Source organism: Triturus cristatus, chromosome 8, assembly GCF_964204655.1.
Source record: "Triturus cristatus chromosome 8, aTriCri1.1, whole genome shotgun sequence".
NCBI classification, from domain to species: domain Eukaryota; kingdom Metazoa; phylum Chordata; class Amphibia; order Caudata; family Salamandridae; genus Triturus; species Triturus cristatus.
In genome coordinates, this window is record NC_140591.1 from 97,297,784 (window position 1) to 97,319,526 (window position 21,743).

General features: G+C 48.9%; 1 protein-coding gene across 2 annotated transcripts in view; it reads left to right on the forward strand.

Moving 5' to 3' along the window:
* The first annotated feature begins 13,894 nt into the window (after positions 1-13,894).
* Positions 13,895-21,743, forward strand: part of LOC146801625 (uncharacterized) — a 126,777-nt gene continuing 118,928 nt past the window's right edge. For both annotated transcript variants that reach the window (XM_085624032.1, XM_085624033.1), the window contains exon 1: positions 13,895-14,202. In XM_085624032.1, the coding sequence (XP_085480158.1) occupies positions 14,051-14,202 (152 nt within the window). In that variant the 5' untranslated portion in view covers positions 13,895-14,050. The remainder of the gene's footprint in view (positions 14,203-21,743) is intronic.

Below are 21,743 nucleotides of genomic sequence, written 5' to 3' on the forward strand. Positions count from 1 at the left end.
GAGGTGTGTACATTCGAACAAGCAGTCATACATGACATCGAGGACATACAGATACAGGATGTATGCTCATTCGCCAACATGAGCAATATTGAGAAGATGGCACTGAAGGAATTGAAGGCGAACCGCTTTATTATCATAAAGCCGGCGGACAAAGGAGGAGCCATAGTTGTCATGGATAAAACAACCTACGACAACGAATGTCAACGCCTCCTTTTGGATGGAAGGATTTATCAAGTGCGTGGAAGAGACCCCACGATGGAAAAAGCCAAGGACATCGCCACCCTCGTGGAGGAGGGATTGACTATTGACTGGATATCCAAACACGAGGCAGACAATCTCACCAGGAACCAACCCAAAACATCATACTTTTACATACTGCCTAAAATCCATAAACCTACCAGACCACCACCAGGCAGACCCATCGTGTCGGGGATCGGATTGATCCTCTAACCGCTGTCACAATTTTGTAATTTTTACCTTAAACCATTGGTTTAGAGACTACCAGCCTACCTACGGGATACCTTGGACGTCCTTAACAGCATCAAGGAGATGGATTTCGATTCCAGCAGCGAATTCCTGATAGGCCTTGATATTGAGGCGCTTTATACCAACATCCCACAGAGAGAGACCATAAGGGTTCTGGAGAATATCCTTTTTGAGGATGAATGGATGTACCAAACACCGCGACCCTTCATTTTGAACTTGGCTGAGATAGCCCTAACAAGAAATGTCTTCAAGTTCGAGGGTACCCTTTGCCTACAGATCCACAGGACCTCAATGGGCAGTACCTTCACCCGAGCCTGGCGGGGGTGTACGTGGGCTCTTTTAAAAGGAGAGAAATCTACAATCCACACTGCCCTTGGAAAGAAAACATAAGACTGTGGCGTTGTTATATCGACAACATCCTTCTGATATGGAAGGGTGATGAACAATCAATCACCCACTTTCCTGACTGGCTGAATAACAGAAACCCCTTGCTTCACTTCACTTCTACTGTAACCAAGACAGGGTTGCCTTTCCTTGATTTAACAATTAAACCCAAAGAGGGCAAGCTCCACACTAGGGTTTACCATAAGCCTACTGACAAAAACACCCTGCTTGCCTTTGATAGCTTCCACCCTAAATCCCTTAGGGAAAATCTCCCAGTGGGCCAATTCTTCCATCTTAGATGGAATTGTACAGACAAGTCTACTTTTAAAGAGGAAGCTATACTCCTCTCTAACAAACTCACTCGGGGGGGGGGTATCCGAAATGTACCATTTCGAGAGCCAGGAAAAGAGCCATTAATGCCAACAGGGACAACCTTCTGGAAAAAACCATGAGACCAGAGACAGACAAACCAGTATGTGTTACAACATTTAACACAGCCTCCCGCCGAATCAAACAGGTGGTACTGAAACATTGGAATATATTAAACGCTAATGGCATGAATGTTCCTAAGCCACTATTCTCCTTTAAGAGGAGTGATAATTTAAAAGATCTGTTAGTACATACCAAACCCTTTGTACCTAAACAAAGGGGATTAACAGGATCAGGTCACCTACCTCCCCTACAAGGTCACTCACGATGTGGATCGTGCAATGTATGTCACCTAACTAACAATACCAAATCAATAGACATTGGACTTACCTATATTTGGGAACAGAGATCATTGACCAATTGCAACTCGGACTCTGTTATCTACCTCATTACATGTCCCTGTCGCATGCAGTATGTGGGCATGACTAGTCGCAAGGTTAAGACACGCATAATGGAACACCGTAGCACAATCAGGTGTTTAAAATCCAACACAAAACTTACTGCACACCACCTGGAGAAACCCAACACCGTTGATGACCTGATTTGGACAGTTATTGAAAAACCCATTGCAAACCCCTTTAACGGGGACAGGACGAGGGCTCTCCTCCTGAGAGAGCAAAAAAGGGGTGTATCGCCTTAAAAGTCATCGTGTTGGCCTGAATGATGACATTCCGTGGCATTCCCTGACCAGATAGGTGCCACCCCATTATCATTAAGAATGAAGTAATAAAGTAATATCATATGGTGGCCCCTGTATCAGTTGCACCTACACTTTTTACTGACATTTTGGGGTCTACAAGCTCTCAGACCAATACTTCCACAGGGTTTATACACCGATCGGTGGCTACGGTGAGTAAGAATCAGAGGCGCAACTAGAGCCAAATTTCGGGGGGGGGGGGCTAAGCAAAAATTCCGGGGGGGTGTAATGTCCTGCGAGACACGCTCTAGTGTCCCGCAGGAAGCTGTCATCCCAGCCACTCCCTCGAGGGCTGGACACACTGCACCCCAACACTCATCCATCACGGGTGCCACGAGTGACGTGAACCCGTCAATAAAAAGCCCGGGTGCACGTGCTTGCGGCCAGTTACTACACCATACATCCCTGTGTCCGTGTCAGTGATTGAGCGTCATGTGGGCCTGAGGCCCAACATTACACTGGCGACGAGGCGGCTAGTTGACCCCGCGTGTCTGCGGCTCACCACTTCATCACTCGTGGCAGAAGGAAAAGGAACGTGCCTGAGAGGTGGCACCCTCACGGCGATGTACAGGACCACCAGCGACTGCAGTGCTGCTCTGGCGCGACACCACTCCCCGCAGTCCCAGAGCAGCGTCCAAATCTAGACATGCCCCTCTCCCGGATGTCAGAGGTGGAGGAGGGTGAACAGGCAACCCAGCAGTGACTAGCCCTACCGGTCGGTCGACGAGTCTCCCGCCGAAGAAGTGCCAGGGACAGCACCGACAAGGACCCGAAGGCGGAGGATCCAGCAACGCGGCCCGAAGTGAAGGTACACAAGCGGCGAGCCAGAGCCCGAGTCTGCTCCCGCAACCGGCACTGCAAGCAGACCGCAGCGTAGCAGGCAGCCCGCGGCGTCAAGACAGCCTGCAACCTTAAAGCCGTCCCGCACACCGGTGGGGCTTTGCCTGCGAAAGGTAGAGACACGACTGTGCTCCCAGCGCTGACAGCAGCAGCATACAACCGGAGAAGGCTGCCAACGCCCCGGTGTAAAGGATCTGCGCCATCTAGTGGCCACACGCAGCGCCACAACAGAACAAAAGGCTGCCACTAGCACAAAACTGCCTGAAACAAGTGACCACAGTCACACCTGCCCACCCCCAAAGCCAGCCGACATGATAAAGAAGGCTGCCGTGGCTGGAAAGAGCGCACACAAGAGCACCCACAGTGCCACCTGGTGGTAACCTGCAGCACCGCCTTCAAAGGCACCCCACAGTCTGCAATAGAGTACCCTCTCTACGAAGTAAGGCTAGCCCTGCTGTCTAACACCAGCCACAAGCCCACAGTGCTCCACAAAGTAGCACAGCACTGATACCTGGCCGGAAACCTCCACTTCACTAACCTTGCCACCACCTGGAGGAGAAACAGGAGAGCTGTGCACATCACCCAAGGCTCTCAGGAAGCCCAAAATCTGCAGCAACCAGGGCAGGCCACCAGGCCGACCGCAGAACCACCTGTTGGCTCCCCAGGCGCAACGCATTGATGGATAGACATTTTTGCAGAGCCAAAGCGGATAGCCAGCTGTGCCCACGACCATCAGCCCAGACAGCACCATAGACTGCAGGGGAGGCCCTGACACCCCACGACCCTGCTGGAAGTGGCTAGACCAGCAACAGGAGTTTACTAAAGGAGCCTAGCAAGGGGGATCCACACCGGCGCATCCACATAGCGGGCGAGCACACTGACTGCCCACCGCAACCGACGTCAGTGTGGCTACATTACACCCCACAGACCAGCAGTGCTAGAGCACAGCCCGGCATCCTGCTAACCGGCCGGCAACAGCAGTCAACAGGTCCCAGGGTGCGCACCGCCACCAGCAAGACTACCTGCTCATGACCAATAACTGAGACGGACGGCACCAGGCACTGCAAGACGCGTCCTCAGAGAAGAACGCTCATAGAGTGGCCCTCTGCACCATGCAAGTGAGAACAGCCAGGACGCCTTCGAAGACAGCGAAGTCTCCAGGTAGCTGCCACACTCAAGAGCCCCCAAGGTGCCCCCAGCTGCACCAGTGCAAGCCAGCATCATAGAAACAAGAGCACTGCCTGCCACCCCTTCAAAGTATGGGGAGAGACTGACAAACCCCGCAAAGAGCTGCCTGAAATTCAGAGCTACACACGGACAGCCACCACTAGCAAGAATGGGCAATTAGCTAAGACAGCAACGTCTCAAAAGAAACTGCCCCCAGCAATAGCGCAAGAAAGACTGGTGCAGAGCATGCACCACACGTGGCTGCCCAACGCCACCGCCAGTGAAGAGGTCGCATCACCCGCCCTACAGGTGAACAGGCACAACCGCCAACCACACCACAGGCACCCCAAGTGCCAGAAGAAAGCGTCCAAGAACAAGACATCTCCACAAAGAAGCACTGCTGAACACCGGTAGGAGAGCACCCACATCTCCACAGCCCCAGCGGAGTGCCGCAGTAGGTCGAAGACCACCCACAGTGTCCTTTCTCACACTGCCTCAAGACGGAGTCGGCCGCGACCCAAGATTGACAAGAGAGGAGTCGCACACCCCACGTGGCAGGCCACCACAGCTACATGTGCTCCAACAACCAGCGACACGCGACCGGACGTCATGTCGCCCAGCAAGCAAGGAGCGCACCAGAGCAAAGGCAGAAACCGGCGCCATGACAGCGCCGCCTCGAGGTCCAAGCGCAATGCCCTCGAAGAAAGAAGAGTGACAGCCCTGTCACCCTGAAAACCGGATAAACACAGGTGGGCTGAACAGACCAGCAAAGGGAGAAGACCGAGGACTCACAGCAAGCCAAGAGCACACCCTGACACACCAGACAGCCACCAAGGCGGACCGACGGCCCTGGACACAGCTCCACAGGTGAACCGAACATAAGCTGCAGCAAGCGCAAACCGCATCTCATCCCTACGCTTCCCCAGGCGACCGTCCATCCCCAAGTGTCAGCAGTCTAAGTCAAGTGGCATCCCTGCTCCTGTCCGCAGGTGCCACGGGTGAAGATCAGCACTGAGTGTCCGTCCTCACACCGCCTCAAGATGGAGTCGGCAGTGGCCCCAAGCCAGGCAAGATAGGATCCACACACTCTACGTGTTAAGCCGCCACAGACACTCAACATCAGCAAGGCAGAGGCACGTGGCTACCAAGTTCCATCCTGACATCCAAACTCTCCCAGCAAGTCACCACCACCTGTCATTCCGCCTCACCACTTGGCTGGCAACCGTCATCATGCCAGCCACCAGCACATGCGTCAAACACCACTCCCCGAGTACCGATGGACTGGAGTCTGACACCGTTACCCCACCAGCCGACTAGAAGAAATCAGAAGCCACCTGTGAACCTGGCCTACACCGGAACCACGGCAGCGAGTGCAAGTCTTGACCAAGACTCATCCACCCGTGAGGGTTTGTGCGTGCGACTAAATAACGGCTCCTCAGCGGTCCTGCAGCTGCCCCCAGACGGCACACAAACAGCCCCCAGCACAGCCCTCCTACAGTCCTGCAGCAACCCCGATGATGGGCCTCCCCAGGCGGGAGAGCGAGGAGAGACATTGCCCCACCATCAGGTTACCGGTCACAGTCAAGCAGTTCAACAGGGACAGTCGGTCCAGCAACACCTCTGTGAATTCTCACTTGCGACTCCATCCATGGTCATGACGCAGCCCACTAAAAGAAACTGTTAGAACTCACCACAGACCATAACCGACGTCAGCAAATTGGAAGCCATGCAAGACAGGAAGACATATCATCGTCAGCGAACTGACGGTATGCAGCGGACGTCTCCAAGCCAGCGGTCGTGTCCTGAACCCCTCAGGTTAAACTACGGGTGTCTGCCAAGAAGGTCCTGCTGCAAGCCAAGTCACCAGCCCACGTCTGATGCCATCCGGCCACCTGACTCGAGAGACTGATGGACCCTGTGGAATCTAGTTGACTATTTTATCCCTACAGGTTGGACTAACACTTTGTTTGTTATTCAATAAAGTTGGGGAGGAATGTAATGTCCTGCGAGACACGCTCTAGTGTCCCGCAGGAAGCTGTCATCCCAGCCACTCCCTCGAGGGCTAGACACACTGCACCCCCACACCCATCCATCACGGGTGCCACGAGTGACGTGGCCCCGTCAATAAAATAGCCCGGGTGCACGTGCTCGCGGCCAGTTACTACACCATACATCCCTGTGTCCGTGTCAGTGATTGAGCGTCATGTGGGCCTGAGGCCCAACATTACAGGGGGCTGAACTTTAAGCAATAGGCAGAGTGGAGCTGCAGGGGCTCTTAAAAGGGGTGAAACAACAGCAAGGGCTCATTAACATGCAAATGGTATTTTAAAGACCTGTGAAGTGCTCGGGTGAGGCTGTGTGTGTGCCCGGGAAGCTGTCTCATCCCGGGCTGCCACACACGACGGCCTTTGAGTCCAATGGGTGTTGCGCGCCTGGTAAGAATACACGCCGTTGGGACATTTGCTAGCGCTTGTGAACATCCACTACACACGTGCCTCTCTCCCATCTTCTCCATATATAGGAGACAGCAGGTTTATTTTTAGACAACACAAGTGGATGTGTTGCATTATTTGAATAGAAGAGTGCCCCCTGGCTGTTTTGGTATTTAGCTGCATTTCGAACTTTCTTCAGATGCAGGCATCGATACAAGCTTACTATCATTGAAGCCAAACATGCCTCTGACCCCCATGCTTTTTATCATCGGAGTAGTTTTGGATGCATTTAAAATTACGGATATCCCTCCTTTTAATATGTACATTGCGGGGAAAATACTTCTTTCCCCAGACAGAGGTTTGGATTGACGACGATACTGATGTCGCACGCTATATCCGCCGCCCCACGGAAGGATGTGGTCCGTCGGCTAGACTGCCGACTTTGGTGATGGAAATCAGGGTTCGAGTATCGGGGTCGCGTCCACATCCTGTGATTCTGGGCAAATCACTTAATCTCCCCGTGCCTGAATCTGTAATGTAAATACGGTGCTCATGTACAGCGCTCCAATACCTTCGGGTCGAGTTCGCGCTATATAAAAGATGGAAAAAAAAAAAAGGCTTGTTTCCCTGACTACGGGACGCCTTGTTCTGGTGACGGAGATTGTGGACGATTTACGTCACTACGCATGCCACGTGACCAGAAGTTAATCCGGTCACGGCATGCAAATAAAAACACTACTGCCGCACTGCGAAGCAGTTGATCTACACGGCGGCAGCAGGCGAGCATTGGACTGGAGGAGGACCCCTTGGAGTAGTAAGGAGAGAGAGAGGGGGGGCGTGCTGGGGCATTTTTGGCTATCACCGCGGGCGGTATTTCATGAGACGCTTACACAGTAAAAGTGTCTTGGATCCACTGGCTGGCCACATAGGGATAAACGCTTTGAGGCAGTGGAGTTTTTTAGAGACGACGGAGAACACCTGTCCAGACTTGGCATGGACCTTTATCTATTGTCGAACAGGGAGGTGTTGTCAAGCTGTTTGAAGGTCTAGAATCCTTCCTCTTAGAGGGTCAGTGGATTGACTGTTGGGGGGGCGGGGGGTAGTTTCTCTCTCCCCTCCCCTTCTTTCTGGGTGGTGGGGGTTATTGGAAGTTTTGCCAGGGTTGACAGAGGTTTTTGGTTCTGGTTGGTTTTGGTTTAGCAACAGGGAAGGGGTAGGCAGGTTAATTTCTAGTTTGGTTACACATGTTCGGTGATTGACAGTTGTAAGGAGCAGGCAGGGGAGATTGTTTAACGGAGGGGTTGAATTTATGGGGGGGAAGTTTGATGCGTTGTATTGTTTGGAATGTACGGGTGGGGGCGGGTTCATGGAAATGTAGGGTCGGGGTTAAGGGTCAGGTACTCAGTTATTTAGTGAGGTTTAGTTTTGTAAGGCGTTGGCCGAGGATTTATAATGTGATTGTGCACCTGTTTCAATAAAGCGGCCTTTTACACATAGTCACTGATTTGTGGTCTGCTCCTCTGCCCCCCCCCCACCCCTCCCTCCCAAGGGGGACTGGGGGGGGGTAGCCGACCGCAGGGAGGTCCTCCCCGGGGCAGTTTGGGAGGGGCGGGAGGAGGGGGAAAGCAGGCTGCAAGCCAGCCATTTTGAGTTTGGCTATATGTTTTTGTAGCCCACTGATAAATAAGTTGGGCTCCTGCTCCCAGCCACCATTTGAGGTTTGGTGACCTGGTGGCTGGGAGCTTAGGCTGAGTAGTCCCCCCCCCCCCCTCCCTGTTTTTTTCCACTTTTCAGGTTTTAACCTCTCACTTATTAATTTTTGCTTACAGGTGGCTTTGGTTGGGACAGGTGAGCCAGGGACTGGCTATGTACAGTCGCTTGAAACAGGTGCCGTGCGGGGGTTATTGAAAGTTTTGCCTGGGTTGACAGAGGTTTTTGGTTATGGTTGGTTTTGGTTTAGCAACAGGGAAAGGGTAGGCAGGTTAATTCCTAGTTTGGTTACACATGTTCGGGGATTGACAGTTGTAAGGAGCAGGCAGGGGAGATTGTTTAACGGAGGGGTTGAATTTATGGGGGGAAGTTTGATGCAGTGTATTGTTTGTAATGTTGCAATGTACGGGTGGGGCGGGTTCATGGAAATTTAGGGGCGGGCGGGGTTAAGGGTCAGGTACTCAGCTATTTAGTGAGGGTTAGTTTTGTAAGGCGTTGGCCGAGGATTTATAATGTGATTGTGCACCTGTTTCAATAAAGCGACCTTTTACACAGTCACTGGTTTGTGGTCTGCTTCCCCCTCCCCCCCACAGGAGGTGCTGTTTCGAGCATAGAATTTGCACGCATTGCCCCAGACAGTTCACTCTGCTGAGTGTTTCTGGGGGCGCCCCAGGTGAGTAATAAAACAATATCAGAGCTAGGCTGTTACTATGCACATGTAAGGATGAGGCTTGAAATGGTTGGTAGGACCCCACCCAGCATCAATGGGGATGACTTTGGCTAAGACAATACAGTCCCCTCGCCTCTCCTTTACCATACAAGTGCAAATCTTGATGTTAGATCCCAAAAATGTTGAATGTAAGTGGATACACTCAGCTCCTGGTCAAGGATTTTGAGGCCGCACACAAAGTGACATTTTCCAGTTTTTGTCCTATTTGACATGGTCTTACGGTTATTTGAGGCGCTGCTGAACTAGAAGCTGCCTGCTGTGTCTTCTATACAATACTCAGGGCACGAGTCGGGGGTACACACGGGTGGATGGCATCCACCCACTCTTTCCACAGGGTGGACGGCTTCCACCCTGCCATTAAGTTCGTCCCCACTGAAAAATATGCTGAATTCGTCCCGGTGTAATTTGCAAACACTGGGACACATTCAGCAGCCCCTGCATGTTTTGTCTGCTTAGGATCGACAACCAGGTGCAGGCGGGGACAGGGCTTTCTTACTTGAGACTCCTGCTGGGCCCATAACAAAGGCCGAATCTGAGGGGTCATCAGGCCATCCTTTTATTGAAGTCTCCTGGCTGGCAGCAGTCAGGAGCATCACACCTAGAAAATGCAGCAGAGGGGAGACAAAGGCTTGCACCTTGTTAGCCCTTCACACATACTTAGAGGCAGCTTTTCACTTTGTTCGTCCCCTGGTTAGGAGATGTGCATGCACTGTAAGAATGTCAGATATGTCAGTCTTTCCTTGTATTTACACAAACTAAATGTAACTTATATAGTGCTTACTACCTCTGAGAAGGCTGTGAAATAATTTAAGTACCACTATTTTTTCTTGTAAAGCACTGTGGGTAGAGGACGTTTACACAGACAAAAGGCAACATTGTTTTATGTGTAGCTTACAAAAGTGTGAATCTTCTGACAAAATCAGGAGGGTTTCCCTGTATACTCGAAATGTACTCATGATAGACATGTTAAGCATATATGTGAGGGCTTAAGATCTGATGTCACGTCTTATCATACCACTTCCCGTGATGTCATGCACCGTGATGTCACGCACCGTGATGCCACTTGCATTCTGATTAAATAGGTTAGTCCCCCCACATCTTTTTAGGTCTTGCCTAGCGTTGCTGCGCACATGTGCAGCTTGCTCGGCGAGATTTATTGCTAATGAGGAGTTTCAGTAGAGTGCTTGAAGCCCCGTCCCTCATTTCCATTGGCCGGCGTTACCGTTTATGCTAAACGGTGGCCTGCCATTGGAAATGAGGGTTTTTGGTTGCCGCCCTTTGGCTTGCAATCCGGACTGGGTCGCCTGCTTCAAGGCTGTCATGAAGCACTTTCTTATCTTTATGGGGCCATGTGTTTAAACACATGGCCCGATAAAGACGAGAGATCCCCATGCTCCGGCTGCAGCGCGGTCCTCTTTCACTTTCGGGACCGTGCTTTTTTCAGCTGTAAATAGGAGCTTGAAGCTGATTTCCCCCCCCCATTTCAGCTTTAATGAGGTTTGATGTCGTGTGTGCTTGCGTGTGAAATACAAGTATTTTTGCAGCTCGCCTATTTTTTTTTTAATTGATAGCTGTACGTCGCTTCTAACACCCCTGGGGTCCTCGCGCCTTTTTTATGCGTGCCTCACATGCAGCACCCATAGAAAACACACGGCCCGATTTCTCCGTTCCCCCTTCACAATTTGCATGAAAACAACAAAGAAGGCTGTGGCGGCTCTGCAGATTAATCACTCCTACGCTAAGTGCCGGACGTGACTCATGAGCACTGGCAAAGCGGATTTCAGTGTCTGTTATAATAACGGACGTACCGGCATATTATCAAGGACGGCGTTAAAAATTATCGCCGATTTAGCGGCAGCAAACTGCTGCTAACGTGGCGATAATGGCCTTGATAATATGCCCTGGAGAATTGCAATAGAAGTCCATGTTCTGGTGTGAACATGGGCTTCTATTGGGATTCTCCAGGGCATATTATCAAGCCCATTATCGCCGCTTTAGCTGCAGTTTTCTGCCGCTAAAGCGGCGATAATTTTAACGCTGTCCTTGATAATTTGCCCCGTAATGCGACAACTGCTCTTCCGAATCACCGTTCTGATGGGTACATCTGCCAGTGGATTCCTCACCATGTGAATATCCCCAGTGCCAGCATTCCACTGAACTTTTTCCCCAGCTCTCTACGCCGACGTGGACGTCATAATACATCGGCTCCGCTCGCGACTCCGTCTGACGTCACCGGAGCCATAAGAGAGCCACGTCGGCGTGATGACGTCAGTTCCCTTTTTTCCGCGCCGTCGACGCGTAACGGTTTGCCAGCACTCTCCTGCTACTTTGTAGTCTTGTAGTGGGTTACTGTTTCTGGATAAGCTATGTCTTCGACAAGAAAATCAGGTTTTAAACCTTGTAGGGAATGTGGGGGCCACATGTCCATGACTGACCCCCACGAAGATTGTTTGTGGTGACTTTCTTCAGACCATGATGTGGATGACTGCTCCTGCTGCCGAAAAATGAAGCCCAAGGCCCTGAAGTAGAGGGAGGCGAAACTCTTCATGGCCAAGGTGAAGAAGGAAAGAAGAGGTAGGAAAAGGGAGAAGTCGAGACCGGAGTCGTCGACTTCACACTCTTCGAAGTCGAAGAAACATCATAAGAAGAGGAAGCATAGCTCTCGGCTCCGATTGTCGAGGAGTAAGGCTTCGAGGTCGCCGTCGCCTCGGCATCGAAGCAAGGAAGTTGTATCTCCATCTCCTTCTCGTATGTCTCCAGAGAAGTCACGGTCGCCGAAGCGGACACCAGCGCAGTCACCGGCGCAGTCACCGGCGCCAGTGGAGTCTCCAGCTTCTGACGCCGATCAAGAGGAAGAGCCTTCTCCAGTGCCAGCTGAACCTGCGGCGCCAGTAGAGAATAATACTTCGGCTCCGGTTCCTGGTACTCCTCGACCGGATCCAGGGTCAAACTCATACCTGCAGTTCCCGACTCCGGGTGCGGATTCAACGCATTTCCTTAATGCGATGTATGGGATTTTTCAAAGGGCTGCCTTCCCATCCGGTGCACCATCTGGTCCCGTGGGTCCTATGGCATACACTTTGGGAGTGCCGCAGCAGTATGCTCAAGCTCCTTTTATGCCCTTCTTGCCGATGGCTCCTTCATGGCAGTTCCCGGGGCCGTCTGGAGATCCATCCCGGTTTCGTCTGGATCGTTTACCTTCTTCGGAGCCTTCCTCGACGCCGTTGCCGACGACTGCTCTTCCGAATCACCGTTCAGCTGCTAAAGCCTTTCATTACGTGATAACACCGCGAGAGAATGGTGAATGGGGGAGTGAAGGGAGAGTGTCCCTTCACCCTCCTGAAATGAATCACCCCCCTGCTATTCTGGTACTAAGAATACAGCTCTCCTGATGGTCGTCTACCTAGAGTTGGGCGAGCCACTGAAAGCTAGAGCCAGGCTCGAGCCTGAAGCCAGGCTCTGGCACAGCTCGAGGATCTATTGGAACCTCGAGCCCCTAACGACCCGAGCTTTCATGTGATTTCTGCCTGCCTACCTTCCCTCGGCCCAGAATATGGCTTAATGGTCAGAGGTGTAGAATGTGGAACTGGGGAATCGGGTTCAGTCTCGGCATCGGTTCGACATCCTGCGATTCCAGACCGTCAGTTAATCTCTCTCCTACTATAAACAATTCATGTGACCTTATGTAATGTAACTGGTGCTCATGTAAATCACTATTTAAAATATGCAGAAAATGCACTAAAAGGAAAAAACTAAGTTTTAACATAAAACAAATATATACCTATTTACTGGCTTATTTGTACAAAGTGAAACCAGAAAACCTGGACAAATCACGGCATCCCTGCTTAAATTGTGTGATCTTTGGCAAATATTTTATTGCACTAAAACACTTTTTAAGGTCGAGCCTAGCAACAGTGCGCATGCGTGGCTCGCTCTGCGAGGCATGCAATATTTGTGCTGTAGCACGTGAACAGTCGTTTCATGGACCTCCGAAGGATGAAAGTTTGAGTCTGCCCCGCCCTGATCAGAAGCAGGGCGTAGCACACAGTCTTCTGGAGCGGGTGCATTAACCCTCTCTGCTTGTTCAACATTCTTCTTGGATACTATGAACTGGTCTGGTTCAGTACCAGTGCACAGAAGGCAGTGCGTCGGCTGTGTCTTTTGCGGATTGTGCACTCTGCCGTGGTCCTCCTGTGCATGCACAGGATAGGGGTTTTAAGGAGGAAAACAGAAAAGGGAACATTAAAAAAAGAAAAGACGAGTGAGCATTAGACCGAAGGGTGAGCAAACACTCCCGCTATATAATTGATGCCTAGGTGACGCACAGCAGAAAGGTGGCAGGCCGTGATTGGTATAGCGCTACCTTGTCATTTGCAGTGATTCGTATAGCTCTGAGTTGTCATTTTCGAGGGTCTGATTCTTGTGTGCAGACACTGTTGGCGATTACACCCATCCATGGTTTCTGGTGCCCTTAGTCAACACTTTACCAGACAGGAGCCTCGGAGAGCAGGTAAACCCCGCTTAGTTACTTGGGGGCATATTATCAAGGACAGCGTTAAAAATTATCGCCGCTTTAGCGGCAGAAAACTGCTGCTGAAGCAGCGATAATGGGCTTGATAATATGCCCTTGAGAATTCCAATAGAAGCCCATGTTCTGGTGTCAGCATGGGCTTCTATTGGAATTCTCCAGGGCTTATTATCAAGCCCATTATCGCCGCCTTAGCGGCAGTTTTCTGCTGCTAAACCGGCGATAATTTTAACGCTGTCCTTGATAATATGCCCCTTAGTTACTAGTGTATATAGCGCCTCTGAAACGGTCACAAACATGTTGAATCGATTACGGCCGCGCTTGTTTTAATTAGCAGAGCATTGGCGCGCGCGGTGTGCCAGGTGGTGGGCTGGCTGCATTCCAGCATCAGGTTACTTGTTCCGTCGGCTTGGAACGCGCTTCTTTGTCACCTCGTGCGCACTCTGTTTAAGTTGCAGCTTGACATGGGAGTTTCTTTAAGCCTGGGAATGTGGAATAAAAGGGATCTGTGTCTTTTTAAGCTGCGGGGAGATATCGGCTTTCCGCGTGCTTATAATGGTCGACTTTGCTTCTTATGTTCACACTGCCTATACTAGCATCCGGTCTCTGGCTATGCTGTCGCGCCCTCTCCCAGCTCCCACGGCCGCATGCCCACTGTCCTCACGGCTTGTACCCCCTCACTGTGCACACGCTCGGAAATGCCCACGTACTCATTGCCGCTCACTGTCTTTCGTCTATTGTGTCTTTTGGCCTCTTGTTCCAGAACATTCGCTTATCTGCGCATGGATAGAAACAGAAGGTAAGCTTATTTTTCATTTCTGCACTAACTTCCTATTGGGTAATATTCAAGTTATAATATTTAGCTTCACCTCGCGCTACTGTTACTTTATTTTGTACGTACATGTAAAGGTAGGTGTTTTGAACCAAGCTGTGCAATTATTTGTTGACCCGCGGTATGCAGCTTGCCCAGACGTCCGGTATTTTTTGGTGCTACTTGCACGCTTTCTTTTTGAGTTCCAGAACATTTACTTATGTGCACATACATAGAAACAAAAGGTAAGCTTCTTTTTAATTCATTTATGCACCAACTTCCAATTGGGTAATATTTAAGTATAATTTAGCTTTACCTCGTGCTACTGTTAATTTATTTCGTACGTACATGCAAAGGTAGGTGTGTTGCTTTAGAACGTGCTAGCTGTTACTTTATTTTGTACGTACATGTAAAGGGAGGTGTTTTAGCCATGTACAATGTAGCTTTATTTGTTTACAACGCGTTCTGTGTGTGTTTATTTTTAGTTGTTATTGTGCACATGTCGTTTCCATTTCAAAGAAGTTTTGGCTGGTCACACAATATTATTGCAATCAAGATATAAGCACAATAATATGTGATTTTCTACAAGAAATATTTCTCAGCGGTACGTACACACGGTAAGGAGCTTGTGTCCAGAATTGCGTACTTTTGCACTAGGATGTTAAGGACTATAGCATTGAAAATGCAATAGGTTTCGCATTTTATTAAGTTAAAGCCATTTGCTTTGCTATACAACACCATTAGCAAAGCAAATGGCTTTAAATTAATAAAAGGCAAGACCCATTGCATTTTTAATGCTTGTTTTAGGACTTGTGCCCTGACAATACTGGTACCGAATGCGGCAAAAAGAAGAAAAAAAATGTGTCAAGAAATGAGCTATTCTTACAACTGCCAACTTCCATATGCAAGCGCTGCTTTGTGCCCACAGGTGGCAGCTTTTACTCACGTTCCACTTGCTGCAAATGTTTCGGTTTAACGAATTCTCTTAGTGTGATTGGTTCTTCTTTTACAGGCTTTAAAGTGCCGCTACCAGAAACCTGCGTGCTGGCACTATAGAAATAGCTCAAATGAAGTAAGAAACGCCTAATAACTATACACAACCAAATAGCACCCCGCTGATCGATGGAAACGACAGACGGTTGTCCATATTAAGAAAGTGTTACAGGGGCATATGAATGGTAAAAGCGCTATAGAAATGCGGACAGCTAACAATCTAGGGGGCTTATTAACAAGGCGGCGCTACAAAATTAGCGCCGCTTTTGCTGCCGTTTTCGGATGAAAAGCGGGGATAATTTTATCGCCTTATCAGCAAAGACACGCTATCGCGTGTTTTGCTGACTTAGCGCCCGTTTCCAGCATGCCTAAGTTTGCATCGCTAATGAAATGCAAAGTAGGCGTGACTGTGAAACCACCAGGGAAAATATCGTGAAGGTAACTCCACGATATTAACAAGGAAGGGTAGCGATTACTTAAATCGCGTTAAGTATGCCTTAACGCAGGAATTTAACGTCTGTTAAATTCCTGACTAAGGCATATTTAACATGGGGGGTGGATTCTGTGGCTAAAACCACAGTCCCTATCATCTAGGATATCGCCGTTTTCCACCATGGAAAACTGCGATATCCACACTATCTCTGGAATTTTTATTGCCTCGTGATGCGCCTTGTTGATCACGCGCTAACCGGGCGTTATATTCCAGAGTTAGCTGGCGATAAATATGCAAGCGCTGAGCGCGCTTTGCGATATTTATCGCCGGCCCTTGTTAATATGCCTCTAGGCGCTTTACTGGTAACTTGTATAATTTACGAGAGGGACATGGCTGCTAGTGACTGGAATAACGACATTGGTAAATTAAGTATGAGCAGTTGTTGTAAGTCCTGCCACTCCCCCAGAATATACAACCGTATCTGCTGAGGTCACTGTTTAGCATTTAAGTGAATAACTGGACTAAAGTGAATGATTTCCAACAATCAAAATAAATGTTTACAATGCAAAACAATTACTTACAAAAATAAAATCTACCGATCAGAGATGGTTTTGTAGATGTAGAAAAAGTGGCTCAAATCTGCTCTAGTGGAAAGTCTTGTCTCCACCAAATAAAACGTCAAAAAAAGTCAAAATGCAAACAACTGATGGAATTCTAAACTGGCAACCATTGAGTTACCATGAGAGAAGTCAAAATGTGCAATAGTTTCACGTTGTAGACTATAAACGTAGCCTGCATTTCACCAAGATGGTGCCTACAACAGAGCAAATGTGCACGAGAGAGACTTCATAAAAACTGCTTCCTCGCATCTTTAAAAACTGAGGACATGCAGAACAAAGCATGTGCTACTTGAAGGTAGGTGGATTGCACAAACAAACGCACAGGCATTTTCAGGCCGAAAATACACATTTTAGTTACTGAATGCTATATCCCCCTCCAATAAGGCTTAGTGTCTCTGCCTTTGTACGAAGTGCTTACACAAAGTGTGAAGAGTTGTGTGCACTTTAAATGTAATTGCTCACTCATTCTCACTCATAAATGTAACACCAGCCGAAAACATTTATAGGGAAAATGTATGGCTCAGGCAGTAAGACACATAAATGTTTGTGGTTGGCATGCATCTGATTGGGAAAACCAAAAGGGATGATGGACAGAGTGTTGAACATTGACAGCACTCACCCCCAGTCAACTGATCTGGGTTTAATCCATCATCATTCTTTAGCTCACTCCGCCACCCCAGTTCAGACATGGCCATATGCAAATCAGTCTGACCCTATCCCTCATGGGAACAGTCCAGCCCGAACTGCCAAGCCATGTCTTCCCTGGACCGGAAACAAGCATCCTGGGACCAGTTTCTGACGATTGACGATGTCCTCTGTATCTGGACTGGATCAGAGGACTTGTTATTGACTTCCCGAACTGGTTAAACCAGGCGGATGGCTGCCTTAGGTTTACATGGTCTTTCAGTCACATCTCTGCAGTTTACCTTGATGTGGACATAACAGCTAGGGACAACAGGTTATTCACCTTTGTCCACCAGAAGCCCACTGATAGAAATTCTTTGCTGCACTATCGCTCTTTCCACCCCAGAGCGCTCCGTGACAATCTCCCGGTGGGGCAGTTTTTGAGGTACTGCCGGAACTGTTCCTCCACAAACCAGTTCATGGAACAATCGGAAGAGCTAGCAACCAAGCTTGGAGAGAGGGTCTATCCTGCCAAGGTGATCAAAAGAGCCTGCAAACAGGCATTACATACCCCACGTGATGCCCTATTGGAGAGAAATGCAAAACATAAGGACGAGTGTCTACCTGTGGTTACCACATTTGATCCCCTGTCCACAAAAGTGAGACAGATAATAAGAAAACACTGGTCCCTTATGGATACAGACGCCAAGAAGATGCCGCCGCCGCGGTCTGCATTTAGAAGAGCCCCCAATTTAAAAGCTAAATTGGTCCATACCCGGTCCTCCTTGACGCAACAACCATCTACTTTAGCGTCAGGCCATTACGCATGTGGTGGTTGTTCAGTGTGCGATCTCACACAAGCCACCAAAAGTGTTGTTCTGATGAGTGGCAAAATATGGCATTTGAATAAATTTAGCAATTGTAACACCTCAAATGTCATCTACAGGCTCACCTGCACATCCTGAACATCTTAGCACCGTCAAAGAAGGCAGATTAACAACCCGTCTGGTTCAACATTTCCAAGAGATGAAACATGACTTCAGGGCTCTGAAGTGGACGGTACTTGAAAGGGTGGTCGCAGAAACACATAATGCTGATACCATCTTAGCAAGAGAAGAGGCTAAATTGATATTTTTTTCTCAACAAGCGGATCGCCTTGGCTTGAATGAGTCCATAGAATGGAATAAAATCAGACATTGAAGTCAGTCTACAGCCATGTCTTGTGGGATGGTCAGGGAATGGAGCACTACGAATGATGACGCCAGGCCTCTTTTTCAATACTGGCTCCCCTTCCCGGCTTGGGCATGTGTGTATGGCCAACTATTTTACACTTCCTCCCTTTATGATTGCCCAGTAGCCACAACTTGTAAACTACCACACCTTAGTGCAAAATCATAGGTAGGTGGCAGTAATGTGCCTTCATGTATCTTGTAGGTTAAAGTAGCAATATTAAATAAGCCCGCGCCTGTATTTATAGAAATACCCCATTTGGTAAAATATACGGGTCCTATTGCCCTTATTTCCATTGGATGTGCATTGTAAGTATGGGATTCTGCACCTTTCCATCCATAATTTAGGAAAGGCCTGGAGGCGTGGTCACGTGACGCTGTGTGTCGCGTGATGACGTTTGGGAGGGGGCGCTGGTTGAATTTTGAGTGCTCGCGGCGCCCAATGAAGCGAGGACGGAGCATTGAAACGCCGGCAGGTCCCGGTAGCGGTAAGGCGTGTGTTCGTACGGCTGGCGAATGAAATTGAATTTTAAGATCACAACAGAATTTGTAAATGGACCCGCATTGACACATCTGCTAAGACATCTGCTGGCGTGCGAGTGATATTGAACTATAATACAAGGCTTTTAAAGTATGCGCTATGACATATCTTGATTACAATGGCTTGGCTAGTGATTGATATTGAACTCCATGATAACAGCAGGGTTCGTAAAGGACCCGTTACGATAAATAACGTGTAAATGGGTTTGGAAGCAATATTTGAAAATTAATATGTACATTTACGGGGAGAGTATCGAAGTCTGTGGTGTTGTTAGATATGGCAACAGATACATGGAGACACTGTCCACACAAAAAGTCTCTGCTTGGACGTGTGAGGTGATGATGTTTAATGAATACTTTACTATTTGCGAATATCTGCAGGTGCCATAATTTTGTGTGGTTACCCTGCGGACACGTGACCAATTGGCGTGTGTTGCACGACGAGGTGGTTGCAGGTATGAAGGACATTGGTAACAACTCGGTAATGAAATGTATTATCATTAATATAAGTATGGAGTGGAGTGGAGAATGGGGGTTATTTAATCCTGGCACGTTTTTTGTTTTTTATTGTCATACACTTGCAGACCAAGTGGTAATTCTAAGTGAAGTGAAGACTGGTCATCCCCTTAGTTCTGATGAAGTTGCGCAAATTGGTAGCAACAAAACATGTTGGTGCTTTGGACGTAACAATGGTCTGAGTTAAACAATTTTTTAACTGAGGACGCTCACGGCACTGAATAAAGCTAAATCTAGCCAGTGAGTAGGATCTAATTTTTAATGTTGGGAATTGCATTTCATTTCTTTTCTCACGGGGACCAGCAGGGCACTTGAGTGACATTAGCACTTACTATGCATACTCTACTTTTCTTTCACTGTTTCTTTCCTTCACTTTTGAGAAAATTCACGTTGGAACACATTTTTCTTTCATGGTGAGAAAGCAACCGATGATAAGTGGGTGTGCTAGCGAGTACCAACTAGCAAGCCCCCCTTGGTGTTACTACCGTGAGGTGCTTTCTCGCCATTCTCACATTTTTTCTAATCTTTTCTAATCAAATTCTTGTGTGAATTCTTTTGCTGCAGTGTAGTGACATTGTGTTACAAATCGGACATATAGACACTTGAATTAGTGGGAATCGGAGGGGAACAATATGAGCAGATACCTGCCCTTTCCTGAATATTGGGAATGCCAAATGGTCTATAATACCTTGTCGCTATCTGTGCTCTAACTCAGTGTTTAACAAACTTTTTTTTTTTAACCGCAGCACGCTTGTCAGATGACAACTACCACAACCCGTCTGGTTAACTGAAGCGACCTGTAACCTGCCCTTGTTTGCAGAGGACACATTTTAGTTGCATCGACCAGACATAGCGAGACGAGACGAGAGCTGCGAGCCCCACTCCCACACAACTAAAATTAAACATAGTCCATCAGGGGCCAAGGCCTCACCTTTGCCCTCTGTGGTGTGACCTGGACTGCTAAGACAGGGCGTCATGAGGTCACACCTTCACGTGTACACGTTCCTCTTGTGCTACCTGCTGGGGGATTATTATGCTCCACACCTACTTGCTCGGAATTAGTGATGGTCCCTGGAGGGGTGAAAGGTCAGGGCCTTATACCTGAAGCTTGTCAACCCAGCGTTCTACAGGAAATCTACAGAATTGCTTTGCAAAGCTGTCCCTGGTTCCACTATTAATTATGGTCGATATAATCTACCAGATTTGAACATACATTTTAGCAACTCGTATGCCTGCCTAATTCACAGGGCTGACTGGTTTAATGATTTACAATTGAAATTGCCCAACCAAATAAGGCCTTGCACTGAACCTCTACTGGGTTGCCTCAACTTTCTTTCAAAGCTAGAAATGCCCACTAAGTGTACATGGGACCTGTTTCTATATGGTGCCAGCAGATGTTCCTCATTAAGGCCCTTGTAGCCATTCTACTATTCTACCGGCACCACACTGCCGGCAACGTCAAGCCACTCAAACGTCACTTCAGGAGTCACAGCACCTACGCCGGAAACGGCCGGGCTCGCCCCAAACCTACTAATGCTCAGTGAGCATCACCGGCAGGATACACACGTCTCTTCTCATCCCTCATCCCTGGCTGCTCGTCCTGGCCCTTAGCATAGGGTGGCCAGGATTTTAAAACCAAAACATGAACACTACACTTTACTTCAACTGGGCGCACAGAATGACCGCGCTAATCACCCTGAATTTACAGAAAAGGCAGTAAGAGCATAAGCGAAATGTACTTTATGAAGCCAGTATCATGCCTGTTAATTACCTTATGACAGCTGCCTATGCACTCATAGTGGTCTATCACATAAGGCTACATAACATTGGGCTTTCTTCAGTATTGTCTTAATGTTATGTCTATTTTTGCGTGGAGTGAGTCTGCGAGTAACCGGCCTTGCATCAGCGAATGCAATCGAAACCCATTGACGTAGGTTGCGCAAAGTTGACCCCCGCCCACAGGCACCTAATGGCTCTGATCTCGTGAGCCAGGGCAGGGCTTGCCTCCTGCTGTCTAACTTGATTGGGCATACAAATTTGATATAGTGTGACACGCTCATACTCATCACAACTAATTCACAACTAACTATTTAAGTGTGGTAAAACTTCAAGCGGGCGGGACAAAAGTAAGGTGTAAATTGATCGCAGTGCTCCTTGCTGCAGCTTGCCTAGAGCGAGGAACAGTAGCGCAGTGCCACCTTGTGGCCTAAACACATTATGAGCAGTAGGGTCAAACCTGAACGTAGAATCACTCAGAGCCCCCCTGCCCATCCCGAAGAAGGATGGGACATACCAACAGTGAGGAGCCGTAAACAATAACGGGGAGCCCAGGCAAAACCAGGCTGGCTTTGTTTCCCCAGGTATATTTAACCTTTGCAAAAGCAACAGTGCAGTCACTGGCGTAACGAAACTCGAGGGGGTCCCCCTGCAAGGCACGTGGAGGGCCCCCCTCCGGGCTCAATCAGGAGCTCTGCAGCCTGAGTGCTGTGCTGAGGGGGGCCCCCTGGAGCTTGGGGGCCCCCCCTGCACTGCGGGGGGCCTGTGTTACGCCCCTGAGTGCAGCATCCTCTTTCC